The following is a 27602-nucleotide window of genomic DNA, read 5'->3' on the forward strand; positions in this document are numbered from 1 at the left end:
ATTTCTCTGAAGATTGTATGGTGTGTGTTGGATTGTAAGTTTATTAATATACACACCCTAGCAATTTTCTCAGAGTTTCCAATCATTTTTATCATAATTGGGGAAAAATTGAGCATAGGTGTGTGGTACATTGGTCATATTTTTTAATTTGTTACAATCAGTCAGAAAAATTGATTGCAATTCTTAAATTGAACAGATATTTAAAAAATTGTATGGTGTGTGGCCACCTTAACACAGACCATACAATCTTTAGAAACATTGAAGAAAAATATCTGGCATTCTGGATCGATAAAAATCGAAGAAAACGGAAAATCCGATCTGATTTTTCAATCGAATGAAAAAAAAAAGCTTTTGATTGTTTCGGGAGATCTGATCGTTTTTATTGAATTGCTGTAAAATCAGATAATTTTATTGTATCCTGTCACATGTGGCCACCTTTACTGTGACGAGTTACTGCTAGCCACACCCTCCTCAGTGAAATGACTCAAATGATTCGGTTCATGATCCGATTCATTGAAAAGAGCCGAACTTCCCATAACTAGTTAGAAAACCGGTAGGAAAATCTGACGAGGTGGCACCTTGTGACGGGACATAGCCCAGAATTATTACCACCTGTTTAGCCCAACCACTCACAAGCTGCACCGCGAATCGACGTCACACAGCTCCCCGCCTCCTCGCTCAATCACCACTCTGCTCTGTACAACACGCCCCCTTCCCAGTCGCTGATTGGGCCAGCCTCTTTCCTCACTAGTTCCGACCAATCGCTGCGCGCCGTTTCCCGCCTCCCACTCTCCGGAAACACCCGAAAGCCCCGTCATCCTCGGAAATCGCCGGCTTCGCTCAACCATTGTGACGTCAGGTAGAGAGAGCCGCCTCCCTCAGTCCTGTGCGGTCGCCATTTTGAAGTCTGTGTTCTTCTCACTGCGCCACGATACACGGAATATCCCCGCTTCCCAGGAACTGACACCCCCATCCCCCTGTGTGCGCTCCCACGTCACCCCCACATAGCCACTCCAGTGAGGTCCTGTCCAACGTCACCAACCTGAGGCAAAAGCCAAGTGAGGGGCCGCTGTGGACCCCTCTAAAGTCTACCTGGCCGCCGTGTTACAGTGCAAAGCACACGTGGACTCATGTGATGTAGCCGCTCACACAAGTGACACTAAGCCCAGTGCAGACACTTAATGCTTATTATGGCCGTGGAGGGCACCAGTGTCCATGAATCCTCCTCCCCAACATCAAACCATGAAAATGAACCCAACCTCTTCCTCCCCGCCGAAAGGTCGAGTAACATCAGAGTCTGTGTGTCTAGAGTCACCCTTCAGGTCTGCAGGAGGGGGGAAATGGGCTGGGGGGGCTCCACTGCTGCTGGGGGGTCCACAGCAAGGTAAAACTGTGCCATGGTAACAATGTCAGTCTTCATGTCATGTGCCACCTATGATGACGTCATAATCCATAGCTCTATGTGATTTCTTATGTCATGATACAGGCAAAAACGGGTACAATGGTGGGGGGTGCAGCCCATAGGAGACCCCCCAGCTCCTCCTTTCTCCCCCCTCTCTCCCAGATGGGTAAAATGTCTAGTAAGGGCAAAAAAAACAAGATCTTGAAGTGAAAATGTGATAATCAGGAAAATAGTTTGTTAAATATGTTGATGTGACAAATAATTGTGTGAAAGCTGATATGACAGATGAATCTTAATGGTGAAAATTGTAATGCGGTCCTATGTTAATGCTGTCTTGGTTCAATGCTGTGCTATCAGTGTTTTTCTAGACTGTTATGTTTGCTGATTTGGGGGGTCCATTGTAGGTGAAGTGTGATGATTGTGTCTGGAGATGAGCTTAAAATTCAACCTTATGTGAATTTTTTGCTCTACAGGAACCAGAATTAGCAGAGGCTGAAATGGAACATAGGAAAGGGCTAATCTAATTCAGAGAGAGAATGATTAATCAGGCTGTCAGTGATTTTATCATTAGCTTTCTGAATCTGATTAACCCTGTGTAAAGTTCTGCCTCTGCTAATGTTGGCAAATACAGAGGAAAAAAAAGAAACTTCCAACAAGGTGAATTATACATCACAGCTATAATCATCTCACTGTTATGTCATTATATGGCACCTACCACCCTTATCAAGTGTTATTCTGTAATAGTCGATAGATACTGGGTGCTTTCTCTGTTATTTTATGTCACAACACAGAGAATCCTATTTGGTCATTTTTGGGGTGATGGCAGCCAATACGAGACTTTCCAGACTGCTTTGAAAACTTTATGATCTTGTGAACTGTTCAAGGTTTGATAAAAAACAAGAATAGCTTTGTTGAGTGAACATGGAAGACAATATTAATGGCTTCCTGTGAAAAACTGCTTTCCTGGTGATTATGGTGATCCTTTGCCTTTAATGCTTGGAGTCACTGACCCAGAACATGCATGGAATTGGGTGATCTGAAACTTATGGGTGCATGCTCATTCCAGCTCTTGTAAATGTGAGCCATGCACAGATTGATAATGGCCTGATAGGGAAAGCAATCAGTCGCTCCCTGATCAAAAATCAACAAGTCTACCACTTTGTCCACTCAATCTTCATTTCGTTTACAGTGCAACAGGAATGTGTAGAGAATGGTATTGTGTGCAGTGGTTGTATTTGAAATTTGGTGGCTTTTCCTGTATGCAGTTCTGCTGATGCTACTTGTCTTTTTTCTATTCTAAGTGGAGAAAAAAAAAGTTAGCTGTAATAACTTGAGGCCCCATTCACACTGGGAATCGCGAAACGCTAGAAAAAATCTCTAGTGTTTTTGCAAAGTGATTTTCTTTTTACTGTACAAGAAAGCGATTTTGAAGGGATTGCGTTTTGTGATTCTTTACCATTTAAATGCAATTGCTCCAAAATCGTTACAAAAATGCTGCGTGCACCAAGTTTGAGCAAATCACTAATCATTGGGGATTGCTGCAGCAGTACAGTGTGAACACCGCCATTGATTTGCATTGCCATAAAGCTTTTTCAAACTCTAGTGATTTACAGACAAGCTGGTATCACTAGTAAGTTCTCCAGTGCGAATGGGGCTTAAATGTCTTTTTATTGCCCTGATAACCTACATGTACAGTATCACAGTGAGTTTCAGAGAACTTGTTTCCTCACCAGTTCAACTGATCTGTGTCACCCAGATAAGCAGGGTGCTTTGCTAGCAAACTTGCTTACGTCCTTGTCAAACAGAAGTTCAGAGGCCTGTGTAACTCACTTTACTTTTGACAGGCAATAATCTCTATCCTATTTTTAGCATTCCCTACATGGGCATACATAGGAGCTGTTTTATATATGTGTATAAATATAAAAGAAGTCTATATGTATCCTGTCTGTATACCAGAAAATTTGTCTTGTTAATGGCTTATAATTATCTTATGGGTAAAGGGTAATCCCTTTATCATGGTGGAAAAGAGTAGCAAAAAAATCATGGTTTAATACTCAAGAAAAACAGTTTGTCATAGATTTGTTTTTTCAAGTTTATAGGCCTGTATCATCACTGTTTGTAAATTCTAGATCTTTGTGGTCACCCTTGGGATTAGAAGCACAGAGCACTTTGTGATGCAATACTGCTGCAATCTGTTGGTGTCTGCACGGCAACTAGCAATTGTCACAGGCATTTCAAGTCTTTGAAAAAGAACATTTGATTATTAAGTAGTTTTGCTTTGTTTTTTGCTGTTCAATACATTGTGCCACAGGAGTCGTACTTAACTTTGATTAGGTTTTAATTTGGCCTTTTTCAATACCTTGAAGAAGAAGAGGAATGGCTTGGGGAATCGTTGATTTCAATAACTTGCTTTAATTGGCTTTGGAGAATTGGTGGCTTGTCTGCCTTGGTGATGTAGCTCTCTGGGACAGGCTGTATTATGATTTGGTCGCTTGGGCTTATGATTTGTACAGCTATCCGTGCTAACCAATAATGGTATTATTATAAGAGACAGGAAGTGGGGAGAAAAGGACCTGTTACCTATTGCAGCCAGTCACAACATTCATTCCACATTTAATAGTCTGCAAAAGAAAAATAATTGGTAGAATATGGTTGTTAGGGGTGACACCATTCATTTTCTGATGTCATGCCACTTGTCTAAATATGTGAACACATATGGGAAATGAGAATGTGTGTGCGCTTGTTCTGTAATGCCACATACTTTGGCAATGTTCCATTAACCTTGCAAATAAAGATTTGACATGATGGTGTCATTTATAAAGAAGTGAAATGTGTTATAGGTCAGTGCTGTCTAAATAGGGAAAACAGACATGATACTTTGAGTGGCTATTTCAACCATATATTTACTTACTGACTGGCTGAATATAAGCAACTTTTCTGACCTTTGGGCTTCATACACAACCTAAAGAATTCTGGGCTGAGGATGCTGGTTGGGCCGCCATTCCTAAAAATCTAGTTTATGTATGGTGGCCCAGATGCACCGGTGAGAGATCCAACATGTGCAGGTTAAGGCTGCTGCTCTCCACCTCACATCTCTGACATGCGCCGTCTTCCCTCCTCCTATCTCCATAGCAACAGAGCGCCTCTAGTCTAGCAACAGGTTTGTAGAACACTTGGCCCTGAACTGTCACTTGAGGTATCGAGACCCAGTCCGTGTGGTCATCAGGTCTTGTACATGTGTACAAGACTTTGTTAGGTACACACCATGCAATTTTCTGTCAGATTTACTGTCGGATCGACTATTTCCAACATGTCTGCTCTGATTTCCGATTGATTTTGCATAGAAGTGAATGGAAAATCGGACATGTTGGAAATAGTCGATTTGACAATAAATCTGACAGAAAATTGCATCGTGTATACCAAGCATCAGTTCCATGTGTTGGCTGGACATTGGGCAAGTGTCATATATCTTTGGCAGTATGGCCTGCAGTGTTCTCCCCAGAAATTTTTTCCAGCCGAGTGGCATGAAAAAGTAGCCGGGTGGGGCAAGATGAAAGAATGCAGGTCCGGTGCTTCTCTACACATCTCTGCTAACAGCAGAGGTGGAGTTAAGCCGATGAGAGCCGAGTGCCCACCAAAACTTGCCGGGTGGAGCACCCAGGTAAAAGAGCCTGGGGAGAACACTGGCCTGGCAATCATTGGAATTGGTTTATTCACTGCTGCGGGGCTCAGTTTTAAACAATTAATTGTATGATGAAACACAATTGTAATGTAGTTGCGTAGTATTTGTAGTACAGTTGTTGTTGTATTTGTATTGGTTTTCTCTTGCATTCTAAAAAACATACCGATAAGTTGATGTGGTTCCCAAAAGAGTTTTAGGCTATGTTCACACTGGAGCATTGTGGTGTGATGGTAAACACTGAGGCTTAACCAATTCAGTGCCTTCTGCAGAAGTGAAAACAAGTAAAACTTCGGGGTTTTTTTTGTTGTTTTCTTTTTGAGGATTTCCGTATCCTGTAATGAAGATTTTTGTTTTCATAAAGGTTATCATGCTGTGGCTAATCTTTTACATTGGCATTTGTAACTTAAGGAGTGAAAATAAACAAATGTTCCTGTTGCATAGATTTTTTATAGTCTTAACGTAATGGCCGCATTGTAACGGGGCTTTCCGCACTACAGTGCACCAACTGTGACATTCAGAGAGCGGCTGGTGCGTTGTAACATCGTGCGGCATCCTAATGCACTGCGTGCATACTTTTTGATTGTATGCAGCGTGCTGATAACATGCGGCGTGACTTTCTCATTCTGTTTCATTGCGTTCCTGCAGGTAACGCAGCGCCACTGTAAACGTAGCCTCAGCGTACCCCTCAGGTTTATATGGGAAAGAGTTGGCCAGGGGTCGTTTGATGACATACCATCTACGGATGCTTAAAGTTTACCAGAGATGGGGTAAAAAAAAAATTAAACATACCTGGGGCTTCCTCCAGCCCCATCCGCATGAATCGCTCCCACTCAGCCGTCCTCTGCTGACTGTAGCTCCGGTACCGGGTCCTGTAACTTCCTCCAGTCGCGGCCAATCTGCACATGAGAAGTGCGCCCTCTACATATCTCTCCTGCGGCCGGAGGAAGTTAAGGAACCCGGTACCGAAGCTGCGGATGGTGGAAGACGGCAGTGTGGGAGTGATCCGTGCGCATGGAGCTAGAGGAAGCCTCAGGTATGTATAAAACATACCTGTCTGGTTTCTGTACTGGGACTGTACTGAAACTAACACAATGAAAAAAAATTGCTTTTTTTTTTTTTTTTTTACAACATTACGTTATAAATTATTTGGCCGACAGTGTTCATGCGGCTCTTTCCTACTTGCTGCGATCTGTTCAAATAAGCGGGTCAACGCCGTTTTGCTGATCGCAACAGCACCGCAATTTTCATGTAAATCGAGATGCTCCATTTCCATCAACGCAATTTGCAGTTGTCTGCCTGCCCAATTTTCGTTGCGATTGTGTTTTGCTCCTGATGGTTCACAGCACAATCGCGGACAGTGGAAGAGCAGGTTGTGCAAACACAGCACGATTGCGCTTGCTATCACGCTTTCAAGTGGAAAAGCAGCCTACTCTATCCCTGCTGGGTGTCCTACTGGCTTTATTAAAGTCTGTCACTTTTTTTTTTTTTAAACAGCGCCTGATTGGCTGTTTGAAAGCAACACAGCATCAGTGCATGCTTGCTTCAGTAGACCACCTGCGTTGTTAGCACATTTAATTTATATCCTAATACTCTGCCAGGTCAATCTACCAGTGTGTTGCCTGCATAGGCTTCTGTTTATGCAATTAGAACTGGTATGCTGCAAACACATGATGCAGTTTCCCGACCGATGGGATCGATTTTCCGATAACTTCACAAAATTGGTCCCTTTCTCGATAGGAAACAGATTGGACATGTCGGAAATAATCGCCCGATTCCCGGCGATCGGACGGGAAATTGCATTGTATGCCTGCATTGTATAATGCATTGCATTAGAAAACATTAAATGTTGTAAATAACTTCTGGAGGAGCTAAAAGGACTACACTTTTTTTGCTGGGCGGATTACAAGCTGAGTCATTCCTACTTTTACCCAGAACATTTCCTCTTTTTTTTTTTTTTTTTTTTTACTGTTGATTTTGCCAGTGTGGGCTAAGAGAACTTAGTATTGCTTCAGAAGAAAAGACCTTTTCTTTTCTCCCTGCTTTCAATGTAAGTTCAAGTGAAGCTGGATCTCCTGCCGTCCATGTTAGCAAGGGTTAACCTTGCTCTCACCGTGGTGGTTTCAGTTTTGTAAAATGGCAGCGTACAAGGGGAGGGGCTGTTTGTGTCCATCATTAACATAGTGGCTTGCATCACAGTGTTTCCTTCTGCATGAATGCCTGGTTTTAATCTCAGTGATTAGTGTGGGTTTGATTTACATGGTGCAGATGAATGCCAAGTCCTTTCCTCCGCCCACTTTTCCTTTGCTAAAACTTGCTGTATGTGTAGAAGTGGAGCCTCGCCCCTGACAAATGACCTTTGAACCAGATACTTGCTTCTCCTTTTTTCTCTAAACCCTCCTTCCGAGGCTGCAGCATTTTGTAGAGTATTTTTTTTGGGGGGCTACCAAGATTTAACTGACAAAATGTAAATAGTTCTGGATCTCCCACAGTCCTGTCTTAAATACCCACCTCATTTAAAGCACGTTCTCATTTTTTTTTCAATGATTTTTCCAGTTTGGTGTAAGCTCTTAGCAGGAAAAGCAGGAACGTAAAAGTTATTACTGTGAAACTGAAGATGTGAGTATCAACCACCCCCCAAACTACAATGTATTTTCTCAGCCACTCATTTGTGAGAAATGATCATTTCTTTCCCCCATTATAAACCCACATACGCAGTAAGGTCCTGTCTCTCTCTTTCCCCCTCTCTCTTGCATGCCTTCATAAGCTATTGTGAGGTTTTGCTTTCAGTTATTACAAATGGATATTGCCAGAAAAATAAGTGTCCCTTTCTCCCATACAGAAAATCTATATAGTGGATTTTAGCACCTCAGGTAGCTTTGTTTTCTAACACCTAGATTAGGATTTTGATCCAGAGTTGTCAGGATTTACTTGTGTATATTTTACCTTTAAGGGAATGTGCTTATATAAGTGCTTGTCACCACACCAGGTTTTCATATTAATTTAGCAGAAATAAGGATTTTTTATTTTCATTCTAGAAAGATGGAATTTGGCAAAGCTGACAAACTTTATCGTATTAATTTGATGCTTAAACCAGGAAATGATGCCTGTATAGATTACAGTTCCAGTGTTTCATAACAGCTCAGGTGTCCCCGACAGGAACGGTGTCATTTAACACTAAAGATTCCGGCTTTAAGCTGTGGCTAACGCAGTACAAAGCTGTACTACTATGTGCTTGGACTGAATGTGATCTAAATAGTGCTGCAGAGATGTTTATACATTCCCCTTTGTGAGACGTACTGGCTTGACAAATGCAGGCTGACATTGTTTGCAGTCAGTTGGCAATCTGCTTTCCAGTCGTTTAAGCTGTGTCAGCCATTCCACTTCCAATCAAAACACGTAGCTTAAAATTCAAGGGATTAGTTTGTCCAGAATTGATATTTCAGTTATGGGTGGATGCTAGTGAGTGGATCTGTACATGGGGTGGATTTGGTATGAGCGCAGGAAATTCAAAATATTGGTACTTATGGATACACTACTATTTACAGTTTGTGATGACGTTTTCACTGGTGATTTTTGGACGATCTCTTCCATTGATGACCACCTTTCCTTCCTATATGGTAACTCTTTCCTGACACCCAACCATCCCCTTTTGACATTAACACTTTCCTGACACCAACCCCTAATATTAACTTCTGATGCCTAAACCTCCCCCACGTTAACTCCTTCCTGATGTCATAAGATAAACATAGGTACGTTTAGTACTAGTCCTACTAAGAAGTTGTCTGAAGTCCATTTTTGTTTTTCAGTACAAGTTTTGTTATCTATGCAAATTGAGCTTGTCGAACAACTTGTTAAATTCAGTCCAGTTTTCTAAAAAGTAAATAGAAGGCCATAGTTTTATCTGGCTGAAAAAAGGCTTCTGATAAGGTTAATTCTGTTTGTTCTTCAGCTCATCAAAGCATATTTGTCACTGCTGCTGTTTAGAATTAAGCCTGAAATGAAATTAAAAATATATAAGACTCTGTTCTATGCTTTATTTACCATTAGTAAAACACATACAATTATATCATAAATGTATTTTCACTTCCATTTTGCTTTAATCCTCAGACAACTAAAGCGAACACCTACCATATCGCCTAACTCTTCTAATGCATGCCTAACGCAAAACCGATAAAGGCAATGTTCACACTAACAAAATGCGGTGTGTGGCCAGTAAAAATGGGATCACAACGGAGGAGAAAGGTTTCATCACGGGGTGCTTTTAACGCAGTAAAACATACCATACATACAATGTATGTTTCACTGGAACTGTTAACGTAAAACTGTAATAAAGAACACTTCCTGTGGAGCTTAATGAGGCTTCCCCCATCCTCCTAAGCCTTGGCGATCCAGCGCTGGCAGGCCCCCGAACGGAAGACATGTCAATCTTTACCTTCTGCGCACCTGCAGTAGTGGCTTTTTGATGGGCGCTGGTGGAAATAGCCGCGCTTGGTCAGATTTGCTCTACTGCGACTTTTTCCTTACAGTATCTCTTTAATGCGACCATTCTGCGGTACTGCAATTCATGCATCACATTACTCCAACAGATTATATTTTCTGCTGCACTGCAATATGTTGTTAATGTACCATAACTGATTCCAGCTTTCCATTGTCTTGTTGGTTTCTCTAAAGTACTGTATAATAGCCAAATGGCCAGTGCCAAAACAACCACCAACATAAAAACCCCAGCAGAACAAAAATGTGGCTCACATAGGCTAATTTCCTGGTATGTCAACACCAAAATCACCCGCACTAAAATTAACTGGTCCACCAATCCATTGGTTTCTTATAGATTGCCTAGGAGTACCCTATTATAAGCAAGGGCCGGTTCAGATGGACGCTTGGCGGCGAGTACCGCGAGCGTTTACAGTGTTCTCCCCAGAATTTTTTTTCCAGCCGGGTGGCATGAAATAGCCGGGTGGCATGAAAAAGTAGCTGGGTGGGGCGTGTTGAAAATGCAGGGCAACTGTGCTTACAGCATAGGAGGTGGTGAGGAGGTGAGCCGATGACAGCCGGGTGGTCACCAAATCTAGCCAGGTGGTCACCAAATCTAGCCGGGTGGAGCACCCGGCTAAAAGAGCCTGGGGAGAACACTGGTTTATATCAGCCGTTTACTGTCGTTTACATGAACGTGGTGTTCCTTTCCCCATCGTGCTAGGCGACCCTAGAAGCTGCATTCGGCTTCCAGAGTAGATTAACCACCGTGTCTTCATGTCCCCCTGTGGGGACGAAAAATGCCGATCGCGAAGGGATGCTGATGAAAGCCCGTGCAAGCCCCTGAACAAGACACTACAGATGCCGCACCTGGAAGATGTCTGTCTGAACCCGGCCCTAAACGCTTTGTCCACTACATGGAGTCGAGCCTGTTTCCACTAAACACGATTTTTCTGATGCAGATTTCTCATAGGCATTTATTGGAGTCAGTTTTCTGCATCCAGAATCCGCGTGTAGTGGAAATAGACCCTTAGGGCTCGTTTCCACTAGTGCGGTGCGGAATCGCCTGCATTCCACCGCGGACAAAATCGCATGCGGGTGCGATTCCGCATGCGTTTTTGCCGCGATTTCGCATGCGATTCCGCATAGGTAAGGCTGTATGCGATTTTAACCATGTCACTGCCTGAGTGAAATAACATTAATACCTATGCGAAATCGCATGTGATTTCGCGTCAAAAAACGCATGGTCACCCCGCATGCGATTTCCCGATTAGTTACTTTAGCGGCGATTCGCGCACATTCCTTCTGCACGCGAAATCTGACGGCCCTGCAGTGCAGATTTCTGCCGCACCAAAAAACGCTGCCGCAGCCGCACAAGTGGAAACAGCCCCATCCACTTACATTACCTATGCGAATCCGCGTGCAGTGCCCGCATGCGGATTCGCTATAGTGGAAACGAGCCCTTACTCCTGCTGCTGCTTCAGTGTTCTCCTCATATAGCTTTCTGCTTTAATATACTGTATATTAAAGCCAATCTGAACTGAAAGTAAACTTATGAGATAATTAACTGTATGTGTTGTGTACTAATGGTAAATAGAACATTAGTAACATAGAACAGAGTATATTTTTAGTTTCAGTTGATGGGCTGAATTTTTACAACTCCATTCTAAACATCAGCCGCAGCAGCCGAACAAATAGAAATGATGACCCTTTGAAACTTTCAGCACTAATGTCACATGTGAGTTCCGGGAGGCTGCAGGGTAATTCTGTACACGATGAAACGCTTTCACAATGGTTGAATCAAGTATGTAAACCTGAGTAATACAGCAGCATAAAGGAGATTACACACATGCAATTTTGGTTGGCCAATTTTATCACTTCCATTTAGTACGGTATGAGGGCCAACAGATTTTGAATGCTATGATTGTGTAGATATGCTCTTATACTACATGAAATTGATATTGTGTGTACACAACCTTAAAGTGTACCTGATATGAGGAATTAAAAAAAAAAAAAAAAAAAATATATATATATATATATATATATATATATATATATATATATATATATATATATATATATATATATATATATATATATACATACTTGGGGCTTCCTCCAGCCCCGTCCAGGCTTATCACTCCCTCGCTGTTCTCCTCCGCCTACTTGTTCGTCTGCAAATGGCCCCGGTAAGTTGTCCAGTCAGCACAGACGCAGCTCCTATCGCCAGGAGCTTTCTGCACCTGCCCAGCATAGTTGTCCCTGGACCGAAGGACTTTCCAGGGCCAATTGCAGAAGAACAAGGAGGCAGAGGAGGACGCCGAGGAAGCTGTAAGCCTTGAGGGAGCTAGAGGAAGCCCCAGGTATGTGTATTTTTTTTTTTTATTCTCTATCTCCGGTTCTCTTTAAGCCATGTATGAGGCATATCACCCAGCAGGGATCGTCACCCGATCCCTTGGGCAACATTGCAGGGCCGAGGCTGTGTTGCTAGCCTGCAGACTATCGACATGTTGTTTCTATCTGGGGGAGTGGCGCAGGAGTGACATCACGCGGCGTAAGTTGGGAGAAGAATGCTCTTGGCTGTTTCTTGGCCGAAGCGATTCACCAGGCTTATTGCTGGCTGTGAGGGTCAGCAGGGGTGCTGTTGCTGTCAGGGGTGGCCGTTGTTGGCCTTCGTGGCCAAGTTTCATCTACCGTGAGTACGGAGCTTAAGTTGTTGGAGGGTGACTTTCTACCAGCATGTCCTCAGAATGGATATGTTAGGTGGAAAGTACTTTAAGGCCTCTTTTGCACAAATGTCTAGACTGCTCGTTTGGTAGTTCAGCATCCAGTATGCCGCCCATGACTGGCATTCAGGTGAAATTAAAGTGCAGTCGAATGGCAGTGGTTGTAAGACCACGCATGAAAACCGCTGACATGCAGCGGTGTTGCTATACGGCAAAGAGTCTCAGCTTAGGTGCAACTCCATGGGGGTGCATGTCCGTCACCCTGCTGGTGGACGGGAGCAGCTGACAGGTGGTGATTTCACTGCCTGTCTGCTGCTTGTGGGAAAAAAGGCCGGTACTTATCCGTTGGCCGGGCGCATCCTCTAGGTGGCGACAAAACTCCACCAGAGTTACATCTTTCCCTACTATCCATGTCGGCCTGGAGGAGGAATAGTAATTAGCGCCACCTGACGGATGCGCCCGGCTAACGGATAAGTACCAAAAGGCCTATAATAATTTAGTTGATATTGTTTTTTTTCTTCTATTTGTATCGTTGCTAAATGTATTTTTTCACGCTGCAAGTAAATGGTTACAGAGTCCAGATTAACAGTTTCCAACTTGCTTTAGTCCGATCAGAGGGCCTAACAGTGCAGCATGACTTACATTACAGGAAGCTAGATTTTAATAAAAGTATATTTAAATCAGATTTTACCTTGTTCTTGTGTGTAATTAGTTATTATACAGTATATGTCCATTATTTTATGAATATTATTGATTTCCACTGTGCTGCCTTCCGCCACGCTGGCATTGTTTTATGTACAAACCGGGGCTACAATAAGTAATTTCAAAACTTTTCCCACCTTTATTATGACACAATGACATATATCCTGTACATTGCAATTGAAAAGTAAATCTGTTAGGGAAAATGGATAGAAAAGTACAATAAGCTGTTTGCACAAATAAGCATATTCTGTTGAAGCACTTTTGGTTTGATTTTTAACTTCTGGGTACACACCTGCCGTCACTTGAAGAAAAAAAGACAAAATAAAGTTCAGCTGTCCTAGTAGGATTTCCCTCATATTTGCCTGCCAAAGCAAAAGCCATGGTTTGCAGAGCTTACAAAGCATCAATGGGATCTCATTGTTGAAAGGTAACAGTTACCATTGGGTGTACCATGGAACACAGTGGGGACAGTCATCAAAATGTGGGGAAAATATTGAACAGCAACTCCCTAACACCAGTCAGTTTTGGCCCAAAACCTTCAGGTGTCTGCTAGAAAACTGAAGATATTTCACTTCTCAACCCGACAATGACCCCAAGCATACATCTGAATCAACAAAAACAAAAGAAAGTATGTTTTAAGGTAGCGATACCCTGGTCGATTTGCCATCAGATCGACCAACAGATAGATCCCTCTCTGATCGAATCTGATCAGAGAGGGATCATATGGCTGCCTTTACTGCAAACAGATTATGAATCGATTTCAGCATGAAACCGATCACAATCTGTGGAGCTGCCCGCCAGCCCGCATACATTACCTGATCTGGCTGGGGCGACTCACCTGGTCTACGCTGTCTCTTGTCTGCTCCGGGCTCCAGGCCTGCAGCTTCACTGTACTTCCTGCCGGGGGAAGTTTAAACAGTAGAGGGCACTCTACTGTTTAAACTTCCTGTCCGGACAGGAAGAAGTGAAGCCTGCCAGACTCGGAGCCCAGCGCGGAGAAGTGACAGCGGGGACTCGCGCCGGCCGGATCAGGTAATGTATTGTCGCTGTATTGCGTCGGTCGTCGGGTATTCGAACGCCGCTATCAACACACGACCCGCCGGCGATCGAGCGAAATCTTCCGCACGGACAGATCGACGGGCATCAACGGGAATGATCGATTTCGGACGGAAATTGATAGTTCGGTCAGCGTTTGTGCAACGATTTCACAGTCGATTCGGTCAGTGATCGAATCGGCTGTATATCGGCGGGAAAATCGTTAGGTGTATGGGCCCTTTAAGACTATCTCCACCAGAACTCAGACCTAAATCCAGTAGAAATCTGTGGGGTGACCTAAAGAGGGCTATATACTGTAGATTGGCTTTGAGTAGGTTAGCACCTTCTAAGGAAATGGGGGGGGGGGGACAGAGAGACTAAAGGCCCATACACACGTCGGATTTTAGCGAACGACCCGTCGTTTGAACGTTCCGTCGTTCGGACGTTTTCGCGTCAAATCCGACGTGTGTACAGACTATCGTTCGGGTGATAAGACTGGTCTGTACACACGTCGGATTTGACGCGAAAACGTCCGAACGACGGAACGTTCAAACGACGGGTCGTTCGCTAAAATCCGACGTGTGTATGGGCCTTAAGAGACCTGTATATAGTAGTACTTTTACAAAAAAAAAAGGACAGTATATCTATTTAACTGTACACTGTAATTACAGCCCCCATAGGTGGGATGTGGGTAATAATGAAGGCACCCCCCCAAAAAAATTTAAATACTTAAACGGTTTAAAAAATGTTAAGGATAAAGAGCTTACCTCAGAGATGTACTGAAAATTTAACCCTTCCCGACCGCTTAACGCTAACCGCTCTGTCATCAGTCTACCAGCAGTGATTGCAAAATTTGCCACTAGTAGACTGTTAGACGGTGAAACCGCAGTCTATTTACATTGTACAGCGCTGCGGTCTAAGGCCGTGTCACTCAGCTGTCCCCTGGAGAGGCTCCGATTGCGATCCCCTCTCATAGGCTGTTGCCCATGAGAGGGGATCGCCGTGATTGACTGGCGGGGAGGGGGGATAGTGAAATAGACAGTTTAAATTAAAAAATAAATAAATACATTTAAAAAAATAAATGATCAGAGCCCACCAACAGAAAGCTCTGTTGGTGAGCAGAAAAGGAGGGGGGAGGGATATTCGCTTATCTGCTTAGTTTTATGGCTCTGCAGCGATCAGGTAAAGCTGCAGGGTGCTACATTTAAAAAAAAAAATAGCCTGGTCACTAGGGAGGTGTAAGCAAAGAAAGATAAGCTAAGACCACATTACACTTGGTGTATCTTTCAATAAATTGAATCTGAGTTAAAGGGACCCTGAGCAGATGGCGGGGGTATGCATTTAAGCATACCCATGAATACTTGGTAATACTGACCCGTTGTGTAAAGCTTTCTCCCCCCTGGTTCGGTCTGTGTAAATTACATTGGGACCAGCGACTCTCAGCAAAGTCGTGCTGTGACCCCAGAAGTGCTAGTCAGATCATGCGGTCTGTGCATGTTCCAGCTTCCATCATCCTCGTCTCAGCCTATCTGTGCACGGGCAGCACGTTACTGTACTAAGTGCACAAGAGGTAGTCACAGTGCAACTTTGCTGAGAGTCGCCCGGCGTATGCTTAAATGCATGCCCACGCCGTCTGCACAGGGTCCTTTTTAAGTTTTTTTTTTTATTATTATTATTATTATTATTTTTTTATTTATTTACCTTTTTACCTGTTTACAATTTTTAAAGGAAATCTAAAGAGAAAAACAAAAAAGCAGTTTAATACCTGGGGCATTTTGCAGTCCCCTGGAGTTATCTTGTGCCAGCTCCATCCTGTTGAGACCCTCTAGTGAGCAGCTGCAACCCCCTCAAAGCTGACCAGCCACGAGCCTCCTCACCGCATCCCCCAAATACAGCATGCTCCGCAGTGATCAGGGTGCTCGGGACTTCGCATGTGTAGTAGCCTCTGACTGCCCGTGACCAGCCAGTTTCGAGGGGGTCGCTGGAGGGGGGTCCCAGGCCACCCTTAAGAGTGGTCTGCTTATCGGATCCGTTGCAGACTTACACGAATAAAATAGGATCTGTCGACTGTCATTTTTCCGATCTGGCAAACTGCACAAAAACTTGTCTATTTTCCGCTGTAGTGGGAACACATCCTAATGATGTAACCAATCAGCTCCTGCTTTCTGAAGTAATTGTTGCTCAGCTGATCATGGGATTTTTCCCAGAGCTACAGAAGTGGGTATATATCTGCTGCCAACTGGCGGCCGCAGAGTGACTCTCCCAGGACCGCCTTATGCCGATTGGCGTCAAATCCTGTGGACATGGCTATATATATATGTATGTATGTATGTATGTATGTATGTATGTGTGTGTATATTAAAAAAAAGCTGCAACTGCTTGTACAGTGCTGCAATCTAGTGCAGCGCTGTATGGGGGACAACTCTGTTACTGAGCTGTCCTCAGGAGAGTCTGACGAAGCTATCCTTCTCATAGGCTGATGCCTATGAGAGGCAATCACAGGGATTGGATCTCAGGGGGAGGGAGGAAGAGTGGAGGGATAAATTAAAAAGAAAATGTATATTTTCATTAAAAAAAAATACAATTAAATTAATAAAAGTAAAAAAAAAATCAAAGCAGCAATCAGATTCCACCAACCGAAAGCTCTGTTGTTGGCAGAAAAGGAGGCAAGATTGATTTTTGTGCTAAGTTTTATGGCCCATGCAGCGAACTGTTAAAGCTGCAGTGTGCTGAATTGTAAAAAATGACCTGGTCACTAAGGGCGTGTAAGCCCATGGACCTCAAGCAGTTAAACAGTACCAGTTGCCAGTCATCCTGCTGATATCTTTGACTACAATAATGTCTGAATCACACACCTGAAACAAGCATGCAGCTAATCAGAGGCTCAGCAGGACAACAAGGAAGCTGCTATTGTTTAAAGTAAAACAGATATGGCAGCCTCTATATCCCTCTCACTTCAGGTTCCATTTAAAGGAAATCCTAAAGAGGGGGGCTGTAACCAAGGCGACGGACGTCGGGGAGGAAGTCGGAAGGAGATGAAGGCTGCCTGCGGAGATCGGGAGGTGAGTTTTTAACTACGCTATGCCCACTCCACCCAGTGCCCCCTCCTGCCGCTCATTGTGATCCGGGGCACCGTGGCAACAGGTTCGTGGGCGGTGCCCTGGATCAAAGGCACTAGCGACGCCAATGTGAGGGGGAATGAGGCTAACAGGCTAAACTCTTTAAATACAATTAGGGTGCATTTCTCAGTTTTCCATTTGTCCTGTGCAAGGTCCACTTTAACCACTTGCCGACCGCACACTCATACTGTGCGGCGGCAAAGTGGTAGCTGGAGGACCAGCGACGCAGTTCTGCGTCGACAGGTGCCTCTCTAATTAATCAGGAAAGGCCGCTCGCGCGAGCGGCCGTTTCCTGTTAGATCACGGAGCGGGTCTCCGTGAATAAATGTAATTGTAGGAGATGTATGTCTCCTTTGTTTACATTGTACAGCGCTGCTGCGCAGCAGCACCGTAAGGCAGATCGGCGATCCCCGGCCAATCAGCGGCCGGGGATCGCCGCCATGTGACAGGGGACAGCCTGTCACTGGCTGCACAGGACGGATAGCGTCCTGTGCAGCCCCGATCACCGGGGGGAGCAGGTAGGAGAGGGAGGGGGGAATTTCGCCGCGGAGGGGGGCTTTGAGGTGCCCCCCCCCGCAACATGCCTGCAGACCGGAGCGATCAGACCCCCCCTACACATCATCCCCATAGGGGGGAAAAAGGGGGGGCGATCTGATCGCTCTGCTTGTAACATGATCTGTGCTGGGGGCTGCAGAGCCCACCCAGCACAGATCATAAAAAGTAGCGCTGGTCCTTAAGGGGGGGTAAAGGCTGGGTCCTCAAGTGGTTAAGTAACCCTTTAAAGGATACCTGATGTGACATGATGAGATAGACATGTGTATGTACAGTGCCTAGCACACAAATAACTATGCTGTTCTTTTTTTTTTTTTCTTTCTCTGTCTGAAAGAGTTAAATATCAGGTATGTAAGTGGCTGACTCAGACAGGAAGTGACTACAGTGTGACTGATAAGAGATTCCCCTTTTTATCTCTTCCCTGCTCTCAGAAGCCATTTTCTGCTAGGAAAGTGTTTTATAGTTGGAATTTCTTATCAGTGAGGGTCACACTGTAGTCACTTCCTGTCTGAGTCAGGACTGAGTCAGCCACTTACATACCTGATATGTAACTTTCAGGCAGAGAAAGAAAAAAAGGGACACAGCATATTTATTTGTGTGCTAGGCGCTGTACATACACATGTCTATCTCATCATGTCACATGTCACTTCGGGTATCCTTTAACCATATTCATACAAGTAAAAAGTTTGTCTGCTAATGCTTTGTACCAGAAATGTAATCAATCTGTGGCCTGTACTGCACTGGTCTATGAACATCCCACAAAACCATCTGGAATGTATTGCTTATATGCAGCGGGCTGAAAAAGCTGACATGGCTCCACCATGCAATTCCATGCTAATTTCCAGAAGCCATCCTAAAAGCATGTATTGAGCAAATGACCTCCTCCTCTGCACCACCCTTATAACCAACTACTTCATGCAGGATTTCTCACATGCCTCTCCCTCCCTCCGCAACCCGATCTGTTTAATGCTGGGTACACACGATGTGTTTTTCCGCTCAATTTTTTTTATCCGATTGTTTTTTTTCTTCTCGATTCTCCACTCAATTCTCGTATCTTCCGTTAATTTTTTCTTATCTTTTTCCATTCACCTCTATGAGAAATTTACCTAAAAAAGGATCGGAAGGAATATCGGACATTTTGGAAATTATCTATCGAACCTATCATCGAACCTATCTATCAAGCGGAAAAACGTGGGTGTATTTCCAGCATGACACTCCTGAGTTGTAATCCCCTCTCTGTGTACCTGCCCATCTCTAGAGTAAAAGTACAGCGATCCAAGCTGTCCTCTGAGACTCATCCCTGTGGAATTTTCCATGTTGTTGCATGGTTTATTAAACATGGTGTTAATATGATCAGATGAGGCAAAACAATTTGTGATTTATATGGTAATTGAAAAGGTTTGGTCGGTTTGCTTCTTGTTTTCCACGTTCTTATTTGCATGCATGCCAGAAATATTAGCATATCATTGACCCAGCACATGATATGAACTGCTGTGGTAGCATGATCTATTGGAAGATATTATTAATGTACTAAGGCAAAAGTCCAGCCACAAACATTCTTAAAGTGAACCTCTGGACTGAAAATCTACTCAGCAGAACTGAAAAGGCTTGGTGTTTCTTTAACAGTTTCACAGCATCACAACTTTGTTTTTCTTACCAAAGCATCATTTTTTGCTGCATTTTTAGCTAAGCTCCACCCATAAAAAAAAACTGCCCGGGCTTTTTTTCCCTGATGCTGTGCAAAGCATGATGGGATTTCCTATGTTGTTGTTCACGTTGCCTAGCAACTGGGAGGGGTGATCAGCACACAGGACAGTTGGAACTGTGTCTCATGCTTCCTGTCACCTCCTTTCAACCAAAAAGATGGCTGCCATCATGAAATCAAACATTTGCCCTTTCTTTTAAAACAGGGTGGGTGAGAGATTATACTACCTATCTATTTTAATTAACATAACTAATGTAACTTAATGACAGTATGTTTGTTTAGGCTGAAGTTCCTCTTTAACCTTTCTTGTGTGACTGACTTTCCTATTATAAAAAGCAAAATCTTACCTAGAGTGCCTATAGTAATATTATTATAATGTGCCAACATCCTCTATTTTGTTGTATAAATCAATTCTAATATAAGAAAATTACATTTATGCACATGTGCAGTACCGATGTATCAATGTAAACCTAGCAGAGGGAAAAGTTGATGTAATGATAGCAACATAAAATAGGAGAAAGCCTTCTCATATGAGGGCTTGTTTCCACTGTTGCGACGCGATTCGCCGGCATTCCGACGCTTGTAAAAACGCATGCGGATGCGTTTCTGCATGCGTTTTTACCCGCGATTTCGCGTGCGATTTCGCATGGCAGGGTGCCATGCGAAATTAACCATGACACTGCCAGGGCAAAATAACATTGGAAAAGGTGCGAAATCGCACGCGAATCGCGGGTAAAAACGCATGTAAAAACCGCATGCGTTTTTACTATTAAATACATTAGCGGCGATTCGCACGGATTCCCGACGCAGGCGAAATCGTTGCCTCTTTTGTGCGTTTTTTCTCCGCAACAAAAAACGCACAACGCCACCGCAGGAGTGGAAACAGCCCCATCCACTCACATTACATGTGCGAATCTGCATGCGTTGGACGCATGCGGATTCGCGATAGTGGGAACGAGCCCTGAGGTTTTTAGCTCCTGTACCAAGATTAGATTGTTCTTTTCCAAGGCAGCTGGTCAGGACAGTCTCTGCCAACAATCTAGTATTAGAGCAGGTGTCTCCCAAGGTCATTTAATGATGGAGCATTCTGGATCGCTCAGTGACAATTAGTGGCTGAATTAAATGTTTCCTTTCTTACCCCAGCCACCAACCACGTTCCCCACAACCCTGAAAGCCATAACTTCTTCCTGGCACTATAGCTCACAGTGTGTGTCTCGGCTGTAGCCTTATGACCTGTCTGTACATCATTTGGGCCTGGACTACGGGAACAAGTTTGGCATATACAAAATAGTGCACAAACAAAATATATAGTGGTCTTTTGCACATCCTGTGGTGTGGGAAAAATCAGGCTAAAACCGCGGTGGAAATTTCGGCTGCGCCACAGGCCATAATGGGAAGTGCGGCGATAGCGACGCTCAGTCACGGCGCCCAAATTATAATAAAGACAATGTCATTTTGGCGGCAGCAATAGCTGGAAGCTGAATTTTGGTGTTACCTCTGAGTCCGTTGCGGCCTAGAGGGGAAATGGTATTTAAAGCCGCTGGGACTTGTGCAGGAGCAGGGTGAGCAGTTTTTCGGCTCTACCCTGCACCCAAATTTCCCAACACCTCCTCCTTGAGGATTGCTGTGGAATACCCCTAGGTGCCGGTAAGCAGAAACATATTTATTTGTTTCTGGGAAAGCCCCTTCATATTTTATCTCACCGTTGTTCAGCTTGCATCCCACATGGCGGCTGCAAAATCAGTAGATGAAGCCACTGTTAAACATTTGACTAATGGAATTAAGAAGTTTAGATCTTTTATCGTGCTGTAATTGAATTACAAAGTATTTTTATTTACAAGAAATGTTGTAAATCACCAGTTTCTTGGACAGTTCAGGCATCCTAACTACAAACGCTGAGCTCTCAGCTCCACCATTTCAAAGGGGTCTTTTTCTCATTGCTGGATCTTTCATATACTTTACATGACAATGAATGCAGCCAGAAGAAAGAGGCCCCTTGCTTTGGTTCTACAAAGGTCACCGTGAAGTGCAGAATTGGGAACTGCAGTGGAAAAACGGCACATTCTAATTCCCCGAGCTAGAGAGAAACTCATGTTATTCTGCTCACCAGCATTTAGCCACAATGTTGGAATGTCTGTATAGAGTCAGCTAAAGCTTTAAAAGCAAAGGTTACGTGACTTCAGTTTATAGTGAGTATCTGAGGTAATGGTGGGTTTGTCAAGGCTTCATAAAATATAAAATTCAGAAACTGGTACAAATCACTGAAAACATTTACAGTAATTTAAAACTGAACTCTCTAATTGAAATCTATGTCATGTTTGTTGCTGCTTATTCCTGCAATGGCGTAGATTTCAATTAACGCTCCGTACGGGCCCTCCAATCTCACTGATTTCTCCATTGCCACAGGCCCCTCACTCTGCCGTCACTATGACTACAGAACTCTGTGAGTTGGTCAGGAGCCAATGAAATTGTAAAAAATCTAATTGGCTCACATTGATCACAGGGTCAGGGCCGATAAAATCTGCTCCTGACCGGATCGCCGGGCTCTGCCGTCATGGCGATGGGTGAGTGGTGATTCGTCGGCAAGCCCCATTTTTTGGTACCAGCAGGCACTGGTCCTTAAAGAGAAACTCCGACCAAGAATTTAACTTTATCCCAATCAGTAGCTGATACCTCCCTTTTACATGAGAAATCTATTCCTTTTCACAAACAGATCATCAGGGGGCGCTGTATGACTGATGTTGTGGTTAAGCCCCTCCCACAAGAAACTTCTAGGACCGTGGTACTCCTGGCAGTTTCCTGTCTGTGAACCTTGTTGCATTGTGGGAAATGGCTGTTTACAGCTGTTTCCAACTGCCAAAAAAGCATGCAGCAGCTACATCACCTGCCAACAGTAAAAATGTCACCATGTAATGTCAGAATATAAATCTGGGATTTAAAAGATTTTACAATGGGCAAACAGATCAGTTTATTCAGTTCGCTATAAAAGAGAAGCTAGTGGACCCAATCAATCCTGAGCAATCACATTATTGTTTCCTTAAAGCAAACTTGTGAGGTTTGCATAGCATCAATTCAGATACTTATCTAGGGAGGGGATGCCAGATTTTGGTCTGTTGGATGACAATCAGGTGTGTGTACGCATGGCAAACGACCAGACGAGCATCTTACAGCAGGCGATTTGCACGATCCATCTGGAGGATCAACTCACACGACTGTTGGGCTGATAATGTGCATTTTTGCCACGTGTCTACAAGTCATTTGAGTGACGTGCTTTTTTGGTTGAGCTTGCAGTATGTAAATGAGTTGGTCTTTCAGCTGGTTGGTGTATGGAAAGTACAAGTCGTGTAATGGTTTATCATGGGGTCGGGCATGTCTTGGAGTTGGTCGTGCACTTTGTTGGACGTGTGTACGAACCTTACAGAGAACCAGAAACGGCTGTAAATAAAGATTTTATACTCACCTGAAGCTTCCTCCAACTCCATAAGCACCTATGAGCCCCTCACCGTCCTCCCACAGTCTGCCGTTCAGCCGCAATAAGCCCTGGGTACTGGACCTCCCGCGCATGCCCAAAAGACCTGGACTGACGCAACTGAACCAGTTACCGGGGCTGATTGCGGCTGAACGGCAGACTGTAGGAGGATGGCGAGGGACTCACATGTGCTTATGGAGCTTGAGGAAGCTCCGGGTGAGTATAAAACTTTTACTTAGTTGTCTCTGGTACCCTTTAAGTCTTCTTTTACCATAAAATAGATATTTCTCAGATAAAAATCCAATCTGACAGGATTAATTCTTTTTGGTCTAGCATTAGGATGTAGCCATGGCAACCAACCTAGATTTCCTGCCAGATCGATTATTTCCAACCTGTCCGATCTGATTTCCGATCGATTTTCCGTTCACTTCTGTGGAAAATCAATTGAAAAATCGATCGCAAATCAGTTCGGACAGGTTGGAAATAAACGATTGTGTGTATTAGACAGCAAGCCCAATCTACACGATACGATTCTTTATACGATTCGATTACGATTCTATTTACGATCCGATTAAATCCGATCGGGATCGACATGTCCGATCGGGATTCGATTACATTCGATTTGCCATTGTTGCAATGGCAAATCGAATTGAATCGAATCCCGATCGGACATGTCGGATTTAATCGGATCGTATAAAGAATCGTATCGTGTAGATTGAGTGGGGTGTAGAAAAGGAGAACTGCAAGTGACCTGAAGGGTAATGTAAATTACACAAACAGTTTTCATAAAAATAGAGAAATTATGCAATTAGAGCTCACTGGGCTCCAGCTCAATACAACTCTTATGAATTTGTAATACTTTATAGCAGGATATGTGGTGTACATTGTTACTTCTATACTGTATTCATGTTTGTTTTTCCCATGCATTCTAGGGAGGATGGGGAGCTGGAAGAGGGTGAGCTTGAGGATGATGGAGGGGAAGAGGTTACCCGTGAGGTTGCTGAGCCAGAGGTTCCCCAAGAGAAGACTGAGAAAACTCACAGCGAGTCAGAAGATGAGAAATCACATCGAAAGATGAAGAGGAAACGCAGGAAGGAGAAAGACAAGAAGAGAGCAAAGAAGAAAAGAAGATCTAAGCACAAGGTATTAAGAGAGCTTCTGCTACAAAAACAAAGCCAGTAATCCTCAGGAGCCTTCTTATAAGTTATGTGGGATAACATTTACGTCTCCTTCTCTGAGACAAGTGTACAAAGACAGTCCCTATCTGCTGGATCATGTCTCTGGTGTATCTGGTGCACCTTGTAGCTACTTACAGTACTGGTGATGTACTATGCCAGACATGCATTCTCAGGTGTTACATCAACTAAATGGTTACTATTATGTAGCTATATAGAGAGTTACTGAAAATGCAGTACCGTATATACTCGAATACAAGTCAACTCCAATATTCAACCCTCTTAAAGGACTTACGAGCCGAAATGTAAAAAAAAAAAGTTCAGTACCTGTAGCCAATTTGAATGCACGGAGGACGCCATCCGCGCCCTCCGTGCAGTTCTGCTGGGTCCCCGCTGCTCAATAGCCCCCCGGGCCAGCTCCTGACCCCCACAGCCCGGGTCGGGCTCTCATGCCTCCTCTAAAATGTCCGCCTGAGCTGGCCGCGGCTCGGCGGAACTGCTTAAAGGACTTACGAGCCGAAATGTAAAATAAAAAAAAAAAAAAAGTTCAGTACCCGTAGCCAATTTGAAAGCATGGAGGACGCCATCCGCGCCGGATGGCGTCCTCCATGCTTTCAAATTGGCTACAGGTACTGAACTTTTTTTTTTTTTTACATTTCGGCTCGTAAGTCCTTTAAGCTGGAATTTTTTATTGACTCAAGTATAAGCCTACCCAGCAAAGTTAATGGCTGCACTTGGGGGTCAGGAGAGGTTAATTACTGCACTACATACATTATTGCAGCCAATAATTCCTCCTGTCCCTTAACTGCAGCCAATACCTCCTCCAGGCCCCCAAGTGCTGCAATTATTCACTCCCTTTTATGAAACCCAGTATTTCCCCCTGCCCCTTTCCTTGTTAATTGTTGTGGCCAGGACTTTCAGACCTGTGTTTTCTTGGCATCTACTTTCCTCTCAAAGTATCACTTACCATAGGGTAAATTGCTGCCAATGGGGATGCCCCAAATAGTACACACATTAGTCAGTGTTACCAGTGACTCGCGTATAAGTTGACCCTTTATAGTTTTATGAAGTAAATCAGACCTAAATTTCTAGACTTGTACTCGAGTGTATACAGTACACACTATGTCAGTGAAAGTTATTGTTATGCTGTTGGGAATTTTATTTAAGCTGCCCACCACTTCATTACATTACCTTGTCCCCGACACTGGTGTCAGGAAAGTCTTTCCCACAGCTCCACCAAAAAATGCTTGCATTTCATTGGATGATGTGGGGCTTTGCTGACTGTTGTGAAGGCTCATTCACACAATATGCACTGCATGGGGTCATTCCCACTCTGTGCGCTCTGCATAGTAACATGAAAGTCCATAGGTGTTAAGCTGGCCATACACTAGGCCGATTACCCGCCGATCGACAGCAGATTCGATCACTGGGATCGAATCTGTTGTCACATCGTTCATGCTAAACTTCGATCTATTTCGTCCCGAAATAGATCGATCCCGTCGATCACTCCGTGCGGGAAATTACCGTCGATCGCCCGCGGGTAGGGAGCGCATCGCTAGCGGCATACGATCGGCGCAGTTATACATTACCTGAAGCTGGCTCCCGGCATCTTTTCCGCATCACCTCCTGGCTCCCGGCTGGCATCTTCTCCGCATCACCTTCCGCATCACGGCATCCGGCGGCATCCGTGTATAACTTCCTGTGTCATTGCAGTGACAGCGGAAGTACAAATAGAGGGCACTCTATTTGTACTTCCGCTGTCACTGGAGTGACAGTTATACGCGGATGCCGAATGTCGTGATGTGGAAGGTGATGCGGAGAAGATGCCAGCCAGGAGGTGATGCGGAGAAGATGCCGGGAGCCAGGCAACAGCGGCAGCTCAGCAGATGGTTTATCGGTTTCAGGCTGAAATCGATTCACAATCTGTTTGCAGTAAAGGCAGCCATACGATCCCTCTCTGATCAGATTTGATCAGAGAGGGATCTATCTGTTGGTCGAATCTGATGGCAAATCGACCAGTGTATGGCTACCTTAAATGTTACCATTCACAGTGCAGCTGTGCATTCCTGAGCATTCTGATGTAACGCAACCAGGAACATTTTACCGTACAACATGCTTCTTCTCGTCTGGTTCTCTTTTGTTGCGGCTTCTGCACTTTAACTTGCTGCAATCTGCATACCGTACGTCAGGTGTGCATGTGCAAAATCGCTTTTGTGCAAGCATTGTATAGTGTGAATAAGCCCTTAGTTCAGTCTTGTTTGTCAAAGTTAGACAAAATATCTCTCTAGCCCAAAACTATGTAATTATGGACTTCATTTTTTTTCTTTCTTCAGCGCCATGCCTCATCTAGTGAAGACATTTCTGACTACAGTGATGACTCAGATTTCAGCCCCAGTGAGAAGAGTCATCGAAAATACCGCGAATACAGCCCGTCCTACCATCCGGTGAGTGAATAGGCCTACTCACGTTGATCTTCTGCTTAGCAACCACTGATACAGAGATCTTTATTCTTATGAGTGGATTGTTGTGTGTGTGTGTGTGTGTGTGTGTGTAACTGCATTTAATTTACATAACGTATTTCTCTTATATTCCACATCAAGGGATTTTGAAATTGAGAACAGAAGTGGCGATGTGAATAGGCAGTAGGCCCTTTACTGTAATGTCCCTAGATCTATAGTGCTGTTCAGGCCAATACTGTGAGAGGAAGTCACTAACATCTGTTGCTCAGCTATAGGACTAAGCTTGTACCAACCATCCTAGGAGTTGGGATTTGATATCAAGTACCGTATTTTTCGCCGTATAAGACGCACTTTTTCTCCCCAAAAAATGGGGAGAAAAAGTCCCTGCGTCTTATACGGCAAAGGCAGGGAATCCCCAACTGATGATCGCCCGCCGATGCAAACCGCCGACCCGCCGCAACATTGGGGATTCCCTGCATAGTCCCAGCCACATGTCTCTGCTCTGGCCATCCCCCTTGTCTGTCTCTGCTCTCTGCGATGTGTCCCCCTCCTTCTGACCACTGATTGTCTGCTGTGTCCCGCCCGCTGGTCTGTGTCTCCGCTCCCCGCAGCCAGCGTCTTACCGAATCCATGCTGCCTGGGATCGTGGATGTCCTGGCTTTCCCCTCTAGTGATCCGCGCTTGTGAAGATCGCCGCTCGGTCCCGCCCACTTGTCCGTGTCTCCATTCCTCTGCCCCGTCGAATGTTGTGGCAGCCAGCGTATACCGAATCCATGCCGCCTGGGATCGCGGATGTCCTGGCTTCCCCTCTAGTGATCCGCGCTTGTGAAGATGGCCGCTCGTTCCCGCCCACTTGTCCGTGTCTCCATTCTTCTGCCCCGTTAAATGTTGTGGCAGCCAGCGTGTACCGAATCCATGCTGCCTGGGATCGCTGATGTCCTGATTTCCCCTCTAGTGACCGGCGCTTGTGTGACGTCACACAAGCGCGGGTCACTAGAGGGGGAAGCCAGGACATCGGCGATCCCAGGCGGCATGGATTCGGTACACGCTGGCTGCCACAACATTCGGCTGACACTTCATTTCACATTCAGAGGAACAGAGAC

At 44.4% G+C, this 27602-nt stretch overlaps 1 protein-coding gene across 3 annotated transcripts in view; it reads left to right on the plus strand.

Annotated features, from left to right (window-relative positions):
* Nucleotides 1–872: 872 nt before the first annotated feature.
* The window catches only part of ZC3H4 (zinc finger CCCH-type containing 4), a 59510-nt gene continuing 32780 nt past the window's right edge, over nt 873–27602 (plus strand). For 2 of the 3 annotated variants that reach the window (XM_068250731.1, XM_068250732.1), the window contains exons 1-3: nt 873–1279; nt 23798–24008; nt 26374–26484. In XM_068250731.1, the coding sequence (XP_068106832.1) occupies nt 1182–1279; nt 23798–24008; nt 26374–26484 (420 nt within the window). In that variant the 5' untranslated portion in view covers nt 873–1181. Of the gene's footprint in view, nt 1280–7499; nt 7701–23797; nt 24009–26373; nt 26485–27602 lie in introns of those variants that run through there. The other variant, XM_068250733.1, reaches the window with a different exon arrangement.

The sequence above is a fragment of the Hyperolius riggenbachi genome, chromosome 8 (assembly GCF_040937935.1).
Source record: "Hyperolius riggenbachi isolate aHypRig1 chromosome 8, aHypRig1.pri, whole genome shotgun sequence".
Classification (NCBI taxonomy): Eukaryota; Metazoa; Chordata; class Amphibia; order Anura; family Hyperoliidae; genus Hyperolius; species Hyperolius riggenbachi.